General features: G+C 42.7%; 1 protein-coding gene across 25 annotated transcripts in view; it reads right to left on the minus strand.

Moving 5' to 3' along the window:
- DTNB (dystrobrevin beta) overlaps positions 1-21,544 on the minus strand; it is a 142,874-nt gene that overhangs the window by 20,277 nt on the left and 101,053 nt on the right. For 15 of the 25 annotated variants that reach the window (XM_081156777.1, XM_081156775.1, XM_081156770.1 and 12 more), the window contains 5 exons: positions 20,977-21,064; positions 13,021-13,106; positions 12,074-12,187; positions 10,144-10,240; positions 4,911-4,931 (listed from right to left, as the gene is read on the minus strand). In XM_081156777.1, coding sequence (XP_081012903.1) covers positions 4,911-4,931; positions 10,144-10,240; positions 12,074-12,187; positions 13,021-13,106; positions 20,977-21,064 — 406 coding nt within the window. The remainder of the gene's footprint in view (positions 1-4,910; positions 4,932-10,143; positions 10,241-12,073; positions 12,188-13,020; positions 13,107-20,976; positions 21,065-21,544) is intronic. The other 10 variants (XM_081156765.1, XM_081156766.1, XM_081156786.1 and 7 more) reach the window with 1 other exon arrangement.

Raw genomic sequence — 21,544 nt, forward strand, 5'->3', positions numbered from 1 at the left:
GAAACCTGCCTGAGGATGACTCAAGAGTCATGAGGTCCTATAGAGGGTGGCTTGTCCAGGACTACTTTTCCCAGGTGGTGAGCTGCTGTGGAAGGAAGGGTGGGCCACCAGTAGCTTAATATCTTCTGCACATTTGGGAGATGTCCTGGAGGGCAGCTACAGGCCTGAGAGTCTCCTAGATTCTCTTGGTTTCCTGAGGTCTGAGCTGGTTAAATGTAGGAGCTGAAATTTGAAATGTGAAAGCAATGTATAAATAGTGAATGTTATAAAATTTGAAGTTAATAAGAATACATAACAATAAAAGCATGAGGGATTTATGGTTAGCCAGCTTTGTAGAGCAGCGGTGAGTCGGTATGGATTCTTATTAAAGGTACCACTTTAGCTTCAGTAAACTGTCTCTCTGCATTGCCTCTAATTTTAGAAAACATGCCCCCTCCCTCCCTCTCAATTTCTTTCTTTTTTAAGCATTGGGACATCTACACTACAGCTCCAAATGAGAGTAATTCTATTGCCAAATTATGATTAGCAGCAAATGGAGATGAGTGTAAGAGTCTATCGTACCCTTTATAACATGCTTCTTTCAGCTAAAACTAAGCAGATGTTCACTTCAGTTAAGGACTGCAGGCCAGGAAGCTCCCTACCTTAGCCTTGTTGTCAATATGGAATCAGAACCAGCCTGAGCCCGGCTGGGCGTGGCTCAGCGGTTGAGCATTGGCCTAGGATCCAGGAGATGGAGGTTCAATTCCCGGTCAGGGCACATGCCCGGGGTTGCTGGCTTGATCCCCAGTGGGGGGAGGGCAGGAGGCAGCCAATCAATGACGACTCTCTCATCATTGATGTTTCAACTCTCTCTCCCCCTCTCCCTTCCTCTCTCTGAAATCAATAAAGATATATTTTAAAAGAGAACCAGCCTGAAGTCAGCTATAAAACCCTAGACACTGGTAGAGCACCAGGATTTGAAGAAATGCCTATAGACACTCTCAAAGTAAAGGGTCCCAGGTCCAATCCCATGCTGAGAGAGGATGGTAGGGTGAGGTCTTTCAGAAAGAGAGCACCAGAAATTCCTGTCCTGCTGTGGAAGGCATGGCCAAGAATCCCAGAGATAAGCCACATGAGTGGGCTCCACAGAAGCAGCTGACGCCCTTTTCATAGGATGCATTTGTTTGCCTGGAAAAGTGGGAGGTAGATGATTGGCACGAATAAACCCTGGGGAAGGAGATGGTTACTGGAAGTGCAGACAATGAAGTGAGGACCAGAGGGTTTCAAAGTTACTAAAGGACTCACCAGGCACATGAACCCAGGTAAATTTCTGTATACCCTTTTTGATGTATGGTCTTTCTCCAATGTACCAATTGGTATCAGTGACAAAAGGATGAAAGAATTGTGATGCTGGAAGTATACAGATGAGGAAACTGAAGTCTGTAAGGGTTATGTACATGTTCAGACAGAAAATAATTGAAGTTTTGTCAACAGGGTTCCATGAGTCAGAGAATCTAACAGGCAGACTGAAGATTGAACTCCTTTCTTCCCTGAGGTGAGTTTATCCAGGGGGGTGGGGGCAAAACAGATGGACAAGACAAAGCCCATTTTTCAGAGCTGTAGACACTGCTACTCTACTGAAAATTTCCTTTCCAAGGTTGCCGACAGCTCCTCCTCATCAAATCCAAGGACTTCCTTGCCTATTGTCTTATTAACTTTCCCCTTCTTGAAACTTACTGAGCTGTTTTAGAAGAACCCCCAATCCTACCCTCCTACCCACTACTCTTTCTTTTTGTCTACTATGGGTTTTCCATGAGGGTCATGTTTATGATTTCAACCCTAACTTTAGGTTGAAGACTTCCAAATCGATCATGCTAGCCCTGTTTTCCCACTGAAATTCCAGTTGTATATCCCCAAGTATCTAGTAGAGCTGACAAGAAGCCTGACTGCCTGCCTGTTCTTTGTAACTCGGTAGGTTCAAACTCAGATCAAAGTCCCCTTCCTAACCCGGATCACCTCCCCATTTTCACCTTTTCAGTCAGTGGTACTCATTCTTTTTCCAGGTTCTCAGGCTCAAAACCAGGAAGTCACTTTCACTCATTCTTTTCTGCCGATGCTCTGCTGAGATTCAGACTGCAGCATTATGGGGAAAGATAACTGTGGTCCTAGGAATTCAATATACCTTCAGTAGAAGGCAAATCTCTCCGGCCTGGAGTGTAGACTTTTCCTGGACACCCTGACAGATTGTTTTCATACGTTGTGTGCATTCTTGTCAGGAGAGGAAGAGACAGAAATACAGTACAGGAGGGAAATAAAACAGCAGGTAGGCAAATTTCTCAGCTTGTCATTGATTAGAGTGTTGAAAAGTATTGGGGGTGCTGCAAAGACCCAAAGCTATTTCCCCCTATGTCCTCAGACTGTAAACTCCTCACAGGTGTTCAATGATTTTAGGGGAGTGTAACACAAATCCCTATTTTTAATACTGAATGGCATTTCCTCTTGTGGGGAAAGAGAAAACAAAAACAAAAACAAAAAACTGACGAGTTGCCAGGTGCCTCTAGTGAGAGCAGGCATCGAGAGTGAGCACACTGTGAACTTGCACGAGGCCATCCGTGTGCAGTCGGACCGGCAGAATCTATGCACATGGACTAGGGCTAGGGCCCAGGCTGGAGGCTGCGCCACAGCCACAAACCACAGCACACTGATCCTTGTTCACTGAAAGACTCCGTGGAGTTTGCAAACTGAGGAGGGCAGCAGTGGTGCCTAAGGCTCAGGATATCACTGACCTGGCTTGTGTTTCTGTATTCAGGGCATCATGCTAACCATGAAATAACTTTCATCCTATTTGAGGGTGGGATTTGCGTAGAATTTCTCTTTTTATTCACCAAAGGGTCAAGCTCACTGCCTTAAACATGGGTAGTAAGACATAGCTGAGTCAATAATTAAACGGCAATCCTTTTGTAGATGCAGGCTTCTGTTTCGGAGTGGGGGGGGGGGGAGGAGAGCCCAGAAGATTTCAGAGGCCTTAGGACTTGGCCATGGAGAACTCCCAAGACGTACACAGCGGTCTGGGTCTAGCTTCTCATTTTGCCAACTTCAAGGGGACGATGATCTTACACAGAATCAAAGGTCACTGAAACGAACATGTTATTTAATCCCTTGTCTGCCAAGGTCAGCTTTAAATTGACCTGAGAAATAATACACCAGCAGTGGCAATTTCTGGTTCTTGGATTACATGGTAATCCACAAAATTTTTAAAAAATGAAGTGTCTATTGGAGGTTCTACTGCTGCCATTAAAATAAATACAATGCCTGCCCCCTCAGGAAGGTGTACGGTGCTGCCAAGTACATGCTTCACTCTGAACTGGCACATTTAGAAAGGATTCAGGAGATGCTAGTCTGGGTGGATTGCTGGAACATTCCCAGCAAGTGGTTTTAACTGTAAAGTGTATCTTTGACATGTAGAGCGGTAAAGAGAAGGAGAGGAACACTGGTGGTCAGCAACTACAATGGGGTGATGCCTCGTATCAGCAGGAAGGGTACGGTCAATAGCAAGGGGATGACTGTCCGGGAAGGCGTGAAGGGAGCAGGAAGGACAGATCCTCCTAAGTGTGCACCTACGCATTACCAGCATCTGCTTCTCTGCTTCTGCTAAGCCAAACGGAGGTGAAGGGTGGTCATGTGACTTGCTCGAGGCAATGAAATGGAGTGGAAATGATCGTGTCACTTCTGGTTAGACGCATTAAATTGCTGTGCTTGACTTTGCATCCTGGTCTTCTGCTCTGCCCATGTCAATTTATCTATCTATATGGAAGTGGCATAGATCAGCAATAAACTATGTGTGAGTGAAAAACAAACTTTACATTAAAGCCACTGAGACTTCTGGGTTGTGTGCCTCACTTAATACCACACTCTCTCTTCCTGTCCTCTGACAGTCTGTGTCTCCATCATTCCTTTCTTATCTCTTCCTTCCTTTCCTCTCCTCTTTAGTCTATGAGTCCACTGCTCTTTTAACTGGAAATAATAAACATAATGTTTTATATTCCCATTCTAAATCTAATACATGGATAAATTTGTTTAAAAGAAATAATTAAAAATTTTAAATTAAACATTTAATATTTCTCTCTTTAAAAAAATAAAGCCCTGAGGTAAATTACAAATCAGCTTTAGCTTATGTAAAAGATATGTGCTTTGAAAACCTCACTATGTTATATAAACATATGGTGTTACTATTGCGGATAGGCCCTCAATTGATTTTCTTCTGTGGGTTAGTGGCTATCAGGATAAATAAAAACAGACATAAACCTTCCCTAAACCCCATGCAACAGCCACGCAGCTCGGGGAAACCAGAGCTCCCTCTGGAGTAGTAGGCTCTGAGCAGGAAATCATTTACAGCATCATCAGTCACTTAGTTTTCATTGGTAACTTTGTTAAGAGGCAACTGGAGCTGCAGCACCCAGAAGCCTGTTCAAGACTAAAGGACATCTGAAGTTACCACAAGGACTACTCATTTCCATGCACAATCATTCCGGACACAGTATTTAGATCCAAGGTCACCCCCACCACTCCAAGAGTTGTTTCAAGCAATTAAGGTCACTCTAGACAGGAAGCAGCAGAGAAAGCAAGAGCAGGAAAAGGCAACTGTAGCCTGGATAATCATGCATATTCAAACACACACACAGATGTGTACTCTGAAAAACAATTCCGCAAGCTCAGGTTTCAAATAAGAACATGCTCAACTAGGAAAACATGATGGGACCTTCAGGCCATTTTACACCACCACGGGGAGAACTGCCGGGGCCTTACACATAACCAGCTCTGCAGATGACCTTGTGCGGGGAGGGGAGGAGCAAGAATGCACCAGTTAAATGAGGAAACAAGAACATGCAAAGGGAGCAAGGACCAGATGCAGGATTCTGATGTGCACTTACTGCCTGCTTTTGCTCTTCCTCCTAGAGGTGATGAAAACAAAACAAAAAAAGGCAGAGGGAAAAAGGAGAGAGATTAATGCCCATCACCACAAACATCTGGAAGAAATGACAGAACAAGGCAAATCAGGCCAGGCCCATGGGTTCAGAGACCAAATCCCAGACCACCAGAGAGCATCACCAGCTGGACAGAGCACATGGCTGGCCTCTGCCCTGTCCAATTCATTAAATGCTAACTTCTAGAGTTGTAAAGAAAGAACCTTAGAAACCATCTAGTTTAACTTCCTCATTTTATGCATCAAAAGGCTTAGAGAGTCTGACTAGCCCAACATATAACTATATAGGGTAAACCAAAAGAAGTAGCTCAACCATGACTCAAAAGCCCAATTATCTGTCACCATTTGCAATATTCACAGGTGTTTAGGCATATTTATCCAGGGAGTGGTTCTCAAAGTGTAGAATATAGACCACCAGCAGCAGCAGCAGTATCTGAAAACCTGTCAGAGATGCAGATTTTGGACCCTACCACAGACAAACTGGGTCAAAACTCTTGGGTGGGGCATGACAATGCATTTAATGAACCTTTCAGCCAATTCCAATGATGCTAGTGTGAGAACCACTGCTCTAAGAACTTGCTCAACTAGCAATTCACATGCCCACAGATTCATCTCCGATGCAGTCCCCTCCCCTTGCTTTTGGGCTGCTGTGGTTTTTTCAAAAATGCACATGCACCCCCATTCTGCAGTACACTGGAAACTGCTTCAGGGCCCTGAGAGACCTTACTTTTTCATTAATTCAATACAGGTTCATTTAGTACTTCTTATGCATAAAGCTCTGGAAACACGAGATGGCCTCTCTTTTAGAGCCTCACAGTGATGCTGCGCAGAGCAGGCGCTTGCTAACTACCAGCTATCAGAATGCACCCCCAGGCGCCGTAGAGAGCAGCACAGTGAAGAAGAGATAAACACTTCCAAGTTTCTCTCTCCTCAGTCCACTGTTCCTCAGCCACTCTGCCTTTTAACGGGCGTCTCTGCTTCCCTTCTATGCCTCATCGTGGGTAACTGTGGTCAGGGAGCCCCTGCTCTTTGGCCCAAGTATGCACATCTACAAACCATTGCAATGGCTCCATTTAAACTGGACCCATCCAGCCAGGCAGTATTTACTGAACATGTGTAGAGGAAGTCTTTGGAAAGGATGAGGGCTTCTCGGTGTGCAGATCTGGGTGCAATGGCAAAAACGATTTCAGTAAAGCCAAGGAATTAGAAAAGGGAGAGAGTAAGTGAAAATTTGGAGAAAATAATTTTATTCCTGCAAGGGAGAAGCATGGGCTAGAAATTAAATGGGCACCAAAAAATTTCCAACTCAGCCCAGGAAGATGTCCTTATAATCAAAGCCAGCTGCAAGATGCCTGGCCAAACCTAAACTCACAGGAGCCCAGGCAGAGTGGGCGCCGAGCATGAGCTGCATCAGCCTGAGAAGCTGGGGTCTTTAAGCTGTTGCATCTGACATTCATGGCTCTAGTTAGAAGGGGTTAGAGTTTTGCAGTTGGGAAGCCATCTCCCTTCCTAGCTAGGCTTCCCTGTGGGGCAGAACACTGTTCTTCTCTTCACTAGGTAAGGCAAACAGCCCTAGGAGACTTATGAAACAATTTTAAAATGTGGGCTTTTTTGCTGGCACTGTGTTGAAATGGAAATTGAGATGGTGGGGGAGGGATGGGGCGATCCTGAGAGGCTGAAATTGCATCTGAGGTCAAAAGACCATGATGTAATTTCTTAGTAGAACTGTTCCTAAGGCACCTCCCTATTCTTGCTGTTTTCTCCAGGTTTGGGACTGGAGAAAACACTGCTTTGGTTCAACAGAACAGGGAAGTTTCAAAAAGCAATGCTTCATGTTTGCACATTTGGTGATTATTGTGTATAGTTTGTCCAAAGACATGAAATCATTAAAATCTGCACTGGACTCATGTGTCAGGTTAGGATGAGGGGAGGACAGGGTGACATCTGCAGGGCTCAGAGGCCTCCCATGAGCATTGGGGGTGGGAGAGGGTGGACTTTGGCAGAGTGTTACTTATGACAGTGTTGTATGATTTAAACTCACAGAAGTCATTCAGATAAAGCCTTGAAGGCTCTGTCAACACAGAAAACAGGCAAGATGCACGGTCTCAGAACATTTTTGTTATCAATTGGTCAGTTGGGGTCAGTAAACACTGACTGATGACAAGGCACAGAAGCCAACTGGATTTAAAGGGGGTAATAATACCTTAATTATAAAGTGCAAAACTGCTATGTCACTTAAAACACGTGAGACTCTTCCACAGGGAGAGTGCCTGGCTAGGTGGCCGGAATAATGCAATAGCCACTGTAGTCATCTATAGAAAACTTTATATGCGAAACATCCTTTGCAAATTGAAAACTGCAGAATTCATCTGGTAAATATGTTTCAAAAGCAATAATGGAAAAATGGAAAGTGAGGTAGCAAAGTATTGGGAACATGATACAGAAACTGAAAAACCAACACATGACCATTTCTAGATTAAAGAAGTAGTTTGAGGCAGAGGTTATCCATATGCTCATTACTGATGGGGAAATGTAAGGAAAAGACACATTCAGAGCATGGGTACCTGAGTGTCCGTCTACATTATGTCATTTAAAAAGAACCCAAAACAGTAAGAAGGTCTCTGATACTCCCTGGTGACAGGAACTGAGTCTTACCACTATATGCCAAACACCTAAACATGTAACTGTAAGACAACAGCTAAACATGAATTCAATACTTTTTATTAAATAAATGTATGATTGATTTTTCCCCATCCTTGTTCCAAAAAAAGGATTTAAGATTTTTGTTAAATGAATTCATAACCAATGGTGACGCTTCATACGTATGCTTCTCTAAATGATCATTTTTCAGATAAATAGACAAAGTACTTAATATTTCACTAAAGGAGGGAAATGAAAGAACTCCGTGTGAAATGGGAACTTGTCGTGTGGTGTATTTTAATTTATGAGTATCCCAGACCATGTGGCTTGATTGTCCATTTGACTAACCGCTTACAGCTGTTTTATGAGAGAATTAAATGCTAGCAGACTGAACATCAATGAAAGGACAGTCCTTTGAAATTAAAATTAGAATTGTAAAGGGTGCTCTTATTACGCAGTGGTGAATACACATTTTTAAATAGTAGGAAAACACCTCTGGAATTTTAATAGAAGTCAGTGATCCCTACATATGCCTCTTTGGGAGTGTATATACAGAGCACAAATTAAGACTGTAATCCTTTTAGGAAGCTGGACTAGAAGAGTGAGATTTCAGCTGTGAATCCTAGTCAGGGGCTAAGAAGACAACCTTCCCGGCGGGTCTGTACATTCTCCCTCCCCGTCTGAACGGCCACAGCCGGCCTAGTGGGTAAACCATAAGGTGTTTAAGAACCTGGTGGGGATCCTACAAAATGGGGCAGCAGGGTCCTGCTTATTTTAATGAAATTGTAACTGTAAGACAACAGCTAGAAATCTAAGGAAACTCAAGGATTATGGGTTCAGGCATCAGCACATTCTGCTTCGCCCAGGAATACGAGCGTCAGAGCTGAACTACAGTCACAGTAATGCACGTGGGGCTCTGTGCCGGGAACCCTAAGGAACACCGAGGGAACCAGCTGACAGGAAAGTGTGCAGTGGTACTTAGAGGAAATTCACTCTGACTTCCCTTTAGTGTGCAGAAACCTTTCACCTTTTACAAAAATCAGCCTGGGGTACCTTCCCATCTGTGTCCGGGTAATGTCTGAGAGCATCTTTCTGAAAGGGAGGTTTGACACAGGGAAGGAGTGGGTGGATCCCGTTATCTCCTGACCTCCAGGTGGACTAAACTCACCATGGTGGGGCTTCCAAAACCCCACGAGGCTGCAGGTGTTCCACAGGCCACATGAGTCTTAAGGGCAGCTCTGCTGTCTTCAGGGGCTGATGGGTTGCTTAGCCAGATACTTGACAACTATTGGGATCTGGCCCAGGTTTTATGCATAAGGATTTCTTTAAACAAGACCCATTTAGACATCATCTACTTCTCAGGAGAAATCCTTGTTAACAGGGTTAATGTAGAAACATGTCCGAGCCCAAACAATCCCAACATCCAGGATCAAAGCTAGAAGCAAACTGAACTCAAGACTAGAAGTGAGTGTCTTGAGCAAGTCAAAAGTCAGTTTAAAACACATTCACCCAAGTTGCTAATACTACTGGCTTCATCTTTAAGGGACTGGTTTGGAATTGAAGAACTGGCATTTTCCATGTTGTTATCTTCTTGAGCTACCACCCTGGCCCGGACCCTCGTCACTTCGGGCCTGGATGATCTCATTAGTCTCCCTATTGCCCTTTAGTTTCTCCCCTTTCTTACCAGTTCTGCATAATTTCCTAACTACTTTTGCAAAACCTTCAGAGACTCTCCTTTATCATAGGATTAAATCCGCCCCCCTCAGCCTGCTTTGGAGTCACTCCACGTTTTGCTTTTTCCACTCTGGCTGCTAACTTTGTCCATCACAAAATACGGTGGTTTCAGAGCATAGCCCTTAGGAATTCACAGCATGAACCAATGTGCTCTGGCACTGCTGCTGCACAGCTGGGCAAATAGTTCAGCTCAGTGCCAATAAAACTGTCCAGGTGAGGACATTTAAATGTCTAGCGTGCCTTTCTCTGCTCTGGGGTGTAGGGGTTGTAATATATTTTCAACAAAAATAGACAGTTATACCTGAATTACTCGATTTATTCAGGCCCCAATCTACCATACCTAGAACAAACACATTAAGTTATCACTCCGAATAAGGTAAAGTTATTGATTAGATAAGATTGGTGTGCTTCTGTAATAGTTACTAAAAAGGATACTTAATATTTGTAGGTGGAATATTTAAATATTTGTCTTAAAAAGAAACTAAACAGTTGGGAAATATTCATTTTACATAGCTAATATGCTATTTCTAAACATTCACAAAAGCAACTATTTCAGGACATTACTGTGGTTCCAGTTACTAATTTTTCTTTTATAATGAGGCTTTACACTAATTTCGATGCCTGTTATACTGAATTAGACTGCCGATATGGAGGTTTACCTGAAGACTGGGTCTAGAGAGCAATAAATAAGCCTTTTACCTCCCCCTGCTCTGACACCACAGGGGAGGCTGAGCAGCACTGCCTGTGGAAGTGGACCAGGCAGCTGACAGCGGGAGGAGACCTGAGAGCAGGCCACCAGCTCTTACCTTCAGTAGCTTCATGAGCCCCTCCAGCTGAACCATCAGCTCCCGCCTGCTCTCCTGCAGTGCCGACATCCTCTGCTCCAGTTCGTCTTTCCTTTGTCTGTCCAAGAGGAAAAGCCCATCATAAGTGAAACTGAAGATAAAGGGTCTAAGGCCAGGGAATATCAGTTTTGGCCTGATTCTGCTACTTGGCAGCGTATGAGATGCTGAGCAAGTCATGTAACCTGATACCTTATGTGTAAGAAGTTCTGTGTATCTATTTTGCCCACTTTACTATTGTGAGATAGCACGCAAAAATGCTCTGGAAAGTACGCATGGCCAAATAGAGAAAAAGTATATTACTATTGAAGTGATTGAAAAAATTCTTTGTTAGGAAGTCACATACCTCATTGAGAAAAATGCACAGAACCAGTCCAAATTTAAATTAATAGTGGAGAAAATGTATGAAAACTGCCCAGGGAAAACAGCGTTCAGCAGTCAGTGCTTCCCACCCCAGACACCAGGTTCCAGAAGTGTGACAGACTCAGGATGACTGTGTGTCAAAGAGAGTTCTCTGTTCCCCGAGGACAGACTTCATGTCAGTTCTAGCTGAGTATGTCCAAAATCAAACTTAAGACTTTTCTTCTCCATTGGTTCTCTTTCCCAGCTTCCCTGTCTCTGCCACTTTATCTTCCAGTCATTAAGGCTGAAAAACTCGGTCCTCTTTGCTATCCTGTATTTGATTAAGTCACCTACCTCAGACAATTCTTTCCTGGAAATTTATGTATCTATCTTTGTATTCTCACTTCTCTCACTTTCTCCAAGTGTTCTTTACCTCACGCACACAATGGTCTCTTAGCTTGATGAATCCTGACTTCATCTATTGTGGTGAAAAAACAACAACAACAGTGCAAGACCTGCAGTCCATCATTTACTAAAAATATGCAGCCTTGGACAAGTCAATTTTCTGAGCCTCAATTTTCTATTCTGTAAAATGGGGCCAATAATAAATTGTATCAGTATTTTGAGGAATAAGAAAGTGTGTTTTGAAGTTTGAAACGCTGCTTGAAGGGAAGCTGTGTTCGTGTCATCACCCTATGTGATAACCTCAACGGAATCTCTAGCATCATCAACTCCCACCTGGCACAATCTAGACCCCTGCTGTCCAATGTGGTAGCCAGGAGCCACGTGGGCCTACTCAGCACTGGAAACGTGGCGAGTCTGAACTGAGATGCACATATTGGATTCAAAAGTTTAGTGTGGTCAAAAGAAAGTAAAATGAAGTTTCATTAGTAATTTCTTAATGTTGATTAAATGTGGAAATGATAGTACTTTGGATATATCAGGTCAAGCAAAAGATAGTACTAAAATTATTGACACATATCTTTTAGTTTTTCACCGTGGCTGTTAAAAAAGTTTTAATTACATGTGACACACTGTATTTCTATTGGAGAGCACAACTCCAGACCCACCTATAGCCCTGTCTTTAGCACCTCACCTCCTATTCCCTCTCATGTCTGGATCTCCAGTTCACTTTTCCCTAAACAGATCCCATCAATTTATGACTCTCTGACTATAAAGTGCCAGAACAGATCCAGAGGTCAGGGAGAGCACTGCTTCTGCCAAGAGTCTCTAAAGTCAGACTAATTAGCGAGAGAGGAAGACTGAGTGCAGCACCGTGGTCTTCCTGAAGCAATCGCACAAGTATGAACACTGTTCTGCCTGTCACGTAACTGGAGACTGGTGCTCACCTAGTTCTGTAGGTGAAGCTCTCAGAGTGTCTGATAAAGGAACCCAAGCATCTGAAGCAGTCACAGAACGAGTGGAACGCTTCAGTGTTCGGTCTCACACGACCAGTTATCCTGGTAAGTGGATTCTGTCCCACTAATTCGGTTTCCTGAGATATAAACTCTTACCATAGCAGATTATAACTCGACGCCGCATCCCCACTTACCTCAGCAGCCGCAGCTCTGCCAGCAACGTGGGGTTCTGCTGGGCCTTCTCAGGGGTGGGTTGGGAGGCCTGCTCATGCTCCAGACGGAGACGCTGAATCTCCTGCAGGATCTCTCTAGAAAGGATGCAAGAAAGGGGGATGGCCACACAGGGCCTCATGACTCTCTCTTCCTGTTAGAAGTTTCACTCCAGTAGTGCGGCCTCTACCGTCTTACTCTGATTGCTTCCACACGACCAAGATGTGAAATGGATACCTTCCTAATACTGTGGCACTTCACACTTATTCAATGAAACAATCCTTGTGGCAGAAAAAGCCATCAAAATACTCTTCTCAAGAACTTGAAAAAAATCGCCACAGAAGGAAAATGACAGCCAGAATACTCTGCGCCTCCCTGGGGAAAGGACAGGACACCCTGCAACCTCCTAAGGCAGGTCCTGTGCTAACTGCCGCCCCCCCCAACCCTTGAGCACTGGACAGCTGCCTCTACCTATGCTTGTTACACTGCGTCCAATTTCCTGGGGCTGGTTCCTACTTTTCAGTGCATAATGGTGTATTGTCTGGTCTCCAAGCCTTTAAATGGCTTTTTTAGTAAGAGACCAGTCACATGCAGCCTAATGAGCCAAGAGAAGATGACCAGATAAAGCAAAAGGCTCCCAGGAGTAGAGTGGAGAAAGAATCAGGAGAAGAACACACCTGCGGGTAGGAGAAGGCACTGGGAAAAGAATCTACCTGAGAGCAGGTGAGCAGGTTTTGGACTAGCACGAGGAATATCATGCAGATTTACAATTTAGTGTCCAGGGAATTTCCTGGACTTGGGCTGGCCTATATTCACTGGGGTGGGATCTTCCTTTGTGCTCAAAGCCATCTAGTGTGCAAGGAAAGTGAGAATCAGACCCTCACATGTCGAACATGGACTTCAGCAACTGGCTCAGCCCCGGCATTCTTACCTGTTTTTGTTTTCTAGCTCTGCAATAAGCTGTCTTTGTTGTTTGTTGGCATCGAAGTTGAAGCTCAAGTCAGTGGGGGGCCGGATCTAAAGTGAAGGGAAAGAAAGGTTTGTTTTCTGATTCAAATATCCAGAGTCCTATATAGACTGATTTTTTAAAAATATATTTTTATTGATTTCAGAGAAAGGAAGAGAGAGGGAGAGGGAGAGAGAGAGATAGAAACATCAGTGAGAGTCACTGATCGGCGGCCTCCTGATGGGGACCAAGCCCGCAACCCAGGCATATGCTCTGACTGGGAATAGAACCACGATCTCCTAGATCATAGGCGATGCTCAACCACTGAGCCACTCTGGCTAGGTAACCACTGACTTTGTAAAAACAGATTTTTGAGTTAAAAAATACCTACCATAGAACCCACCTATTTTAAGTATACAATTCAATGAGTCTTAGCAAATTTAAACAGTTGTGGAACCAATCACCAGAGTCCAGTTTTAGGACATTTTCCATCACCACAAAAAAGTTCCCTCATGCCAGTTTGTGGTATGAACTTGTTAATCACTCCCATCCCAACTGCAGGCAATCACTGGTCTGCTGTCCAGCTCTGCCTTTTCTAGAAACTTCATATAGATGGAGTCACATAACATGTAATTGTTGGTTTCTAGCTTCCACTTAGCATGATGTTACTGAGGTCCATCCACGTTCTTCCATGAATCAGCAGTTCCCTCTTTATTGCTGAGTAGTATTCTATTGATTCAGCTTTGGGCTGTTAGAGTTGCTATGTGTTCACGTATGTTTTCATTTTTCCTGGGTTAGCACCCAGAAGTGGAATTCCTGAGTTTATGCGGTAACGCTGTATTTACCATTTGGAAGAACTGTCAAATGCTTTCCCAAGAGGCTATGCCATTTTACAATCCCACCGACGACGAATCAGGGCTTGATTCCCCACATCCTGCTAACACCTGCCATTCTCTTTTTGGTTTTAATCATCCTAGTGGGTGTGAAATGTCTAACTGGGTTTTAAAAAACTGAGATATAGTTTACATGCCATAAAACTCACTGAATTGCATACTTTGAAAGTATACAATTCAGTGGTTTCAAATATATTTATGAGGTTGTGAAACCCTCACCACTATCTAATTCCAGAATATTTTCATCACCCCAAAAAAGAAACCCCATACGCATTAGCAGTCACTCCCCATGGTCTCCTACCCCACCCAGACAACTACTAATCTAGTTCCTGCCCCTATGGACTTGCCTATTCTGAATATTTCATACAAATGGAATTATACGGTATGTGATCTTTTATGTCTGGCTTCTTTCACTTAGCAAAATGTTTCCAAAGTCCATCCATGCTGTAGCATGTATCAGTATTTCAACCTTTTTACGGTAATATTCCACTAAAAGGATACACCGCATTTTGTCTATTCCACAGCTGATGGGTTGTTCCCATTTTTCTGCTATTCTGAATAATGCTGCTATGAACATTTGTGGACAGGTTTTTGTGTAGAGATGTATTTTCATTTCTCTTGGGTGTTTATCTAGGGGTAGAATTGCTGGGTCATATGGAAAGGTAACTGCCATTTGAGGAACTGCCCAATTAGTTTCCTAAGTGGCTGCACTACTTTACATTCCCACTATCAACACATAAGGATTCCCTTTTCCCACATCCTTGTGGACACTTGTTATTGTCCTTCCTTCTGATCACAGTCACCCTAGTGGGTGTGAAGTGCTATCTCACTGTGGGTTCAATTTACATCTTCCTAATGGCTATGTAGAGCATACGTTCATGTGCTTATTGGCCACTTATATATTATCCTTGGAGAAATCGTTGTGGTTTTGATTTGCAAGTCCACTGATGTTTCTAACCTTTGTTACCCCATTAAGAATATAAAAGCCAATCAACACAAACTAGGAAAATGGGTGAACAGGCGATGCTTCCCCTTTACCAACTAACCAGAACGAAAGCTCTCAATGAAGGCACCATGGCTACGCTTTACTCTGCACATTCTTAGTTCTGCCCAAAACATGACCTACGATGAAGCAGAAACTTTGTTTCCTATCTAATGTTTGAAGATACAATGAGTACAATAAGTAATTCTTTTCATGTGGCACTTCCTAAATAAACAGGGGCAAAGCAGCATAGCAAACCTGGGTGGGAGGCTTTTCACCAAATTACCAAATATTTTCTTTCTTAAAGAAAAACAAGGTGATTTTTCTTCCTCCAGAAGAGTGAAGCAGCAGCCAACTCAGCAGACTTTCTGTATTTCATGAAGAATCTTGTGAGAGCCTGAGCTGACCCTCGGAAAAATGGCTCACCTGAGACTGAGACTGCTACGAAGAACAGATTTACAATTCCTGAAACTGGGGTTAAAACTAATGGCTCCTTCTTAGAGTGCAGCCAGGGAAAATTATGGATGAGGAAAGGAATTTGCTTCATAATGACAGAAAACAAACAAACAAAGACCCCACAGTATTTCACTGGGAATTTCTAAAGGATCTTTTCCGTTCTGAGTGTCTGACTGCACTGCGAAGGCGTATTTCACGGAGGAGGTCAATACCGCGATCAAGAGTTAGCAGCAGCAGCCACTCCCAAGGGGCAGGAATCTTTAGCGCCAAGTAGCCACATAGCTTGAATACAAAGACGGGCGGGGGGTGGGGGGTGGTGTTCAAATCCTGTCCCCCCTGGGGCTACTGCACAGGGAGAGCCCGGTGGCAAGTGTCCCCTGAGGGTTTATTTCACTGGTCACATTTTAAACACAGTCAAGTGCACATTAAATAACAGAGAAACTTAGGATTTTATTTATTTACTATCTTAAACACCCTGGAGCACTTTTTAAAAAAAGAGCCAGGTATCCTTTTTCCTAAAACGCCTCCAGGACGCTGAAGAGAAAAAAACAGAAAGGGAATTACTAGGTCATAAAGACACAGACTACTTGGGAAAAAGAGACCTAAAGATGATTTCCTTCAAAAATGGAATACTTCATTCTTTGTTTCAACAAATATTTCCCGAGCACTTATTATGTGCTACATACTGTTCTAGAAACTAGGGATGCAAGTAGCTTAAGCTACACCGGGAGAGAAAGATAAACCAAATATACAGGATGAGTTGTGATAAATTCGATGAGGCATAGGGTAATGCAACAGAGGGAACGGAGAGGCTCTTCAGATGCGGTGCTTGTGAAACGGCTCCCAGGGACTCAGTGAAGTGAGGAAGGGAACAGGGGAGTCGGGGGGAAGCGCGCGCTGGGCAGCGAAGGGCAGAGGCAAAGGGCCTGCGGCTGCTCCCGCTTGTTCCTGGGTCAGTACTAATGGGGGGGGCTATGGTGAGCGCGGCAGGTACCGAGCTGGGAGGGGAAGCCAGGGTCCAGGTCGCACAGGGCGTGGAGAGGAGCTTCCGTTTCGTTCTGAATGTGGTGTGGAGCCACGAGGGGATTCTGAGGCGGGAAATATATGGATTCCAAATAGCGCATGAACATCCTCTGCCCTCAAGGAAGTGGAGCCCAACCCCCATTCCTGTGGGGCCCGTCCACAGTGACTTCCCTCCGAAGAGGACAAGTGGAAAGGGAGGAAAAGAGTAACTTCATGTTGGAGAAACCTGACAAACACTTCCTCAGCCAGGTCATCAAGGTCAACATCCACAGGGATAAATGATGTTGGTACTATGTACACTTGATATGATGTTAGAAAAACGGCACCTACCTCGTCCTCAAAACTCACAGACCCAGTCTAATCATGAGAAAAACATCAGACTAATCCCAAGTTAGGGACGCTCTACAACACCTGACTAGTACTCCTCAAAACTGTCAAGGTCATCAAAAAACAAAGAAAGTCAGAGAAACTGTCACAGCCAAGAGGAACCTAAGGAGACATGACAACTAAATACAATGTGGTGTCCTGGATGAGATCCTGGAACAGAAAAAGGGCATTAGGTAAAAAACTAACAGAATCTAAAGTATGGACTTTAGTCAATAATAATGTATCAATATTGGCTCAATAATTGCAACAAACATTCCATACTAATGTAAGATGTTAATAATAAGGGAAACTGAGTATGGGTTATATGAAAATTCCCTGTACTAGCTTCACAATTTTTCTGTGAACCTAAAACTGTTCTATACTAAACGTTTATTACAAAGAGCACTTGGCTACCAAGTGGAGAATTTACTGGGGTAAGAATGCAAGTAGATGGATTAGCTGGGAATCCTAGGTTTTGCTCCCTGCTGGCCATGTAAATCTCGTTATTTTGTTTTATTCTACCTTTATTTTCATGTCTGTAAAGTGGGAATATTTACAAAAAGACATGTGAAGAGGATCACTTCCTCTGTTACATTAGCATTCTCTTGGGTTTAGTAATCTCACAGAGCTCCGTCGTCTTTAATGAGATGGAGACACACCTGAAAAGTACAGGATAAGAAACGAGACCCCTCTGAGTAAAACTGGGCAAATGTTATACAACCAAGGAAAGCCGACAGTCAGCAAACTGCAACCTGGTAGAATGCATTTCTGCAGCTCCTAGAAATAGACTGGCGACGATGAGTTCCAGAGAGATGTGCCTGGTATCAACCAGACTTCCTGGGTATCCCAGGGCAAGTCCTCCATCATCCCAACCCCATTAGACTAACTGGAGGGCTGTGGAGTACTGACCTCTCTCTCATCTCTCAAAAACCCAGTAATGTTTTTTAGGGTAGTGGTTCCAAAGTTAGCTGTAAATAAGAAGACTGAAATTTTACCTTTTCTTTTTTACATAAAAATCAATAGATCCAAAAAACTCAGAGATTCTGATTCGGTAGGTTTGTGATCCAAAGCCAAGGATCCAAAGCCAAGGATCTCTATATTTTTTAAATGCTTCACACAGTTATAATATGTAGCCAGGTTTGACAATTACTATTTTATGGGGAATTTTGAGCCATTAAATGTGTGCAAAACACCACATGGATACTGTTGATCTTTAATTCTAAGGAGCCATAGGAGATTTCTGGAATGGTACATGATGACACACAATGAGGCTGTGGTGGGTAAGACTGGGCTACCTGAAAAAAAGCTTCTCAAAAATGTGTACAGGTTAGGTGGGATGAAAATACGATAGTTTCCCTTTCCTTTTACCATTCTTCCAAGTTTTCCATTATGAGCTTTTAATTTTTTCATAAAGAAAAAAGACTTTAAAAGTAAACCCAAAACATCTGATTATATCTTATGCTGGTGATGTTTGTGATAAAACTTTAAGACTCTGTTGTTACTATTATGATCTACCACACATTGTAGTTTAGTTTAGTTTAATTTTGTTTTGTTTTTATGGGATTTAGGCACCTCTGAAAAACAACTTGGTTCTCCTGGGTCATCTGAGCAACCGAGAATTTCTTTATTCAAGGGTGAGCCTGAAGAGGTGTCAGGGGTTATATGTGCCACCTGGGGAGACATGAGGGCTCTGCCACTGAAGCACCCTATAGGGTGCAATGTAAACTGCTAAAATGATGTAATGGTCTTTCTTTGTGGAAGAAGGTTTTTTTGGGGGGGAAAAATCAATACAAAGCCTATCTGGCAGGCTATAAAATTCTTCTGAGCACTACACCCACTTCATGCAAAGCACTTGTATCAGTGAAAGATTAGCGGATTAGAAGTCCTCTGTTTAACAGAAGTCTAGTCGAGAAGAGTCCTTCCTGAGAGGTCCAATATTTATAAGACAACTACACTTTGGAAAATAGACTGGAGATGAAAGGGACCATATCAGTATTTAGTCTCAAGCCCATTCTAACAATTATCATTTTCACACGAATAAGAGAATTGGTATCAGAAATTATCAGGTGTAAACAGACTTATCTTGTTTGCGGTGAAGGAGAACTGCAATCTCCTTTTCAGGGTCAAATGGCTTTGGGGCTTTAATTTACAGCATTTAAAAAAAATAAAAGTACTGTGTCAAGTCAACAAGACTATATAATGGCATTAAGCATACTTAATTTTAAAATTCAACCACAATGCTGTCCATCTCAACAAATTTAATTGATTTTACTTACAAATTTTAATTGCCAAATTAATTTGAACAATTGTTACCGACTGAAGGTATGTGTGAGGTTTAACTAATGAAACAAAATTTTGCTTTCTCCTAGATGGTTTTTCCCTCTATTCTGTTCTATTTCACTAACCTTTAGAGTTATACTGCTAAGAGACTGAAGCATGACCTAATATCAGATTTTCAAAGAAAAGATTTTGAATTCTAAACAAACCTGAAGGAATAAATTATGTTTTTGAGAGGAAACAAAGCAGGAATCTCCAGTGGCAGCTTTTATAAATCTACCTTCCTATGGAAAAGTAAATATCAATTGGTAAGCATTTCTGTAATTAACACGCTGTGTGTAGAATTTGGTCCTGAGAGATCTGGCCTGCCTGTCCAGCCTGACTTCACTCAGTATTGTTGTCTATAAAGCCTCCAACCTCAGGCCTTTACATATGTTGAAACACCCAATGGGCACACATTACATTTTCTTTATCTAGTCAATGCTTACACAGTCTGGTATTTTGGCTTCAGATTGTTCCTTCTTTCATCCCACTCTCTGCTTGTATTCGACGTTTTTTAATGTTATAGTAAATCGTATTTTTTCTTAATTTAATCATCTAATTGTTCACTGCAGATAGACGGAAATAATCAATTTTTTATATTGATGCTGTATCTTGAAATACTGCTATAAAGTCATGAATCTATTCTAGTAGTTTCTGTAGATTCCTTAGAACTTTCTATACACAATCATGTCAACCGCAAATAATAAGTTTTACTTCCTCCTTTCCGACATTTCTGCCCTTTTCTTCTTGTGATGTTTCACTGGCTGGGGCCTCCGGTGCAATTTTGAATAGGGGTGGTGAAAGGGGGCATCTTTGTCTTGTTCTGAATATTAGGTAGGAAACATATTTCAAAATTTAACCTCTAAATGTAGTATTAGCTGTGTGTTTTCTGTAGGTGTTACCAGGCTCAGAAAGTTTCTTCTGCTCCTAGTATATCGAGAAGTTTTATCATGAGTGGGTATTATATTCTGTCACATGCTTTTTCTGCATCTATTGAAATGACCTTATAATTTTCTTCTTTAAACTGCTAATATGGGGAATTACACTGGCTGATTTTTGTGCATTGAGTAAGTTTGCATTCCTAAAATAAATCTCACTTGATTATGGAGTATTATCCTGTTTGCATACTGCTGGATTCAACTTGGTAATATTTTGTTAAGGATTTTTTCATCCATGTTCATAAGGGAATTTGGCCATCAATTTTCTTTTCTCGTAACTGCCTTGTTTGATTTTGGTCTCAGCTGACTGGGCCTAATGCGATGTCCGGGAAGTGTTCCTTCTTCCTCTGTTTTCTGTTGGAGTTTCTGTGAGGGCGCTGCAATTTCCTCTTTAAGGGTGTGGTAACATTGAACAGGGAAGCCCCCTGCGCCTGACCTTTTCCTCATGAGAAGTTAATTACCAACACAACTTCTTTACCAGGTTTAGAACTATCTAGGTTTCCTATTTATTTTCATGTCGGTTTTGTTCATTTGTCTTTCGAGGAATTTGTCCGCTTCATCTAGATTGTCAAATTCATTGGAAAAAGCTGCTCACACTATCCCCTCACCATCCTTACAACGGCCGCAGGACATGCAGCAATAATGTCTCTTTTTCATGTGTGGTATCGGTAATTTGTGCTTTCTTTCTTTTTTCTTGATCAGGATTTCTAGAGATGTATTAGTTTATTAATCTTTCTAAAGAACCAAATTCACTCTTTGATTTTCTGTTCTTGATTCATTTTTAAAGAAAGGGAATATTATCTATAAAATTAAAGGCCGCTGTAATCCCTTCTCTAACCCCGCGCTCTCCCTCTGTCCCTGGGGTACCTGTTCTCCTGAGTTTCATGTTTACTGCTCCCCCACCACTTGTACGTCAAAGTAACGCGAACTTTTGCTACCCTGCTGGAATCCTCTACTCACTCACCATGTTTCCCGCCTCCGCGGCCAGCCGGGCAGCATAGCGAGCGATAAGCCGGTGTTCCTCATCCAGCCGGCTCGGGCTGTCCAGGACGCTGCCGAGGAGACACAAATGCAACACGTGTCTATTAAACACCCCCACTCTTGCTTCTCTCTTAGAAAGACAGATGGGAGAAAAGCTTGTAAAAAGAATGGTAACGAAAGGGCTAGAGGGCTGGATCACAGATACCAATGGTCCTCTGACTCACAGGGGATTTACAGAAATGAGGCCACGTGTGTCATTTCTTTTCAACAGCACATCCCAATGCTCTTACACCATCAGAAGGGCATTTCTTTTTTTAATGCAAGGACTGAGAAAAGATAGGGCATTCACAAAGTCTGAGAGAGAGATTTCTAATCAAATGTTTTTAAAAACTCATGACTTTTAGACGCAGGTCTTGAATTCAAAAAGACCAAGCATCATGAAAAAGAGGGCTGAGGAAAAGTACAATTAATACTGGCTAAGGAATCCAGGCTTGGGCAGGCCCAGTATATGGTCAAGTTGGAGAAGATGGCATGGTATCAAACATTTCCTT

Source organism: Miniopterus schreibersii (genome assembly GCF_964146895.1).
Source record: "Miniopterus schreibersii genome assembly, chromosome: 13".
NCBI classification, from domain to species: Eukaryota; Metazoa; Chordata; class Mammalia; order Chiroptera; family Miniopteridae; genus Miniopterus; species Miniopterus schreibersii.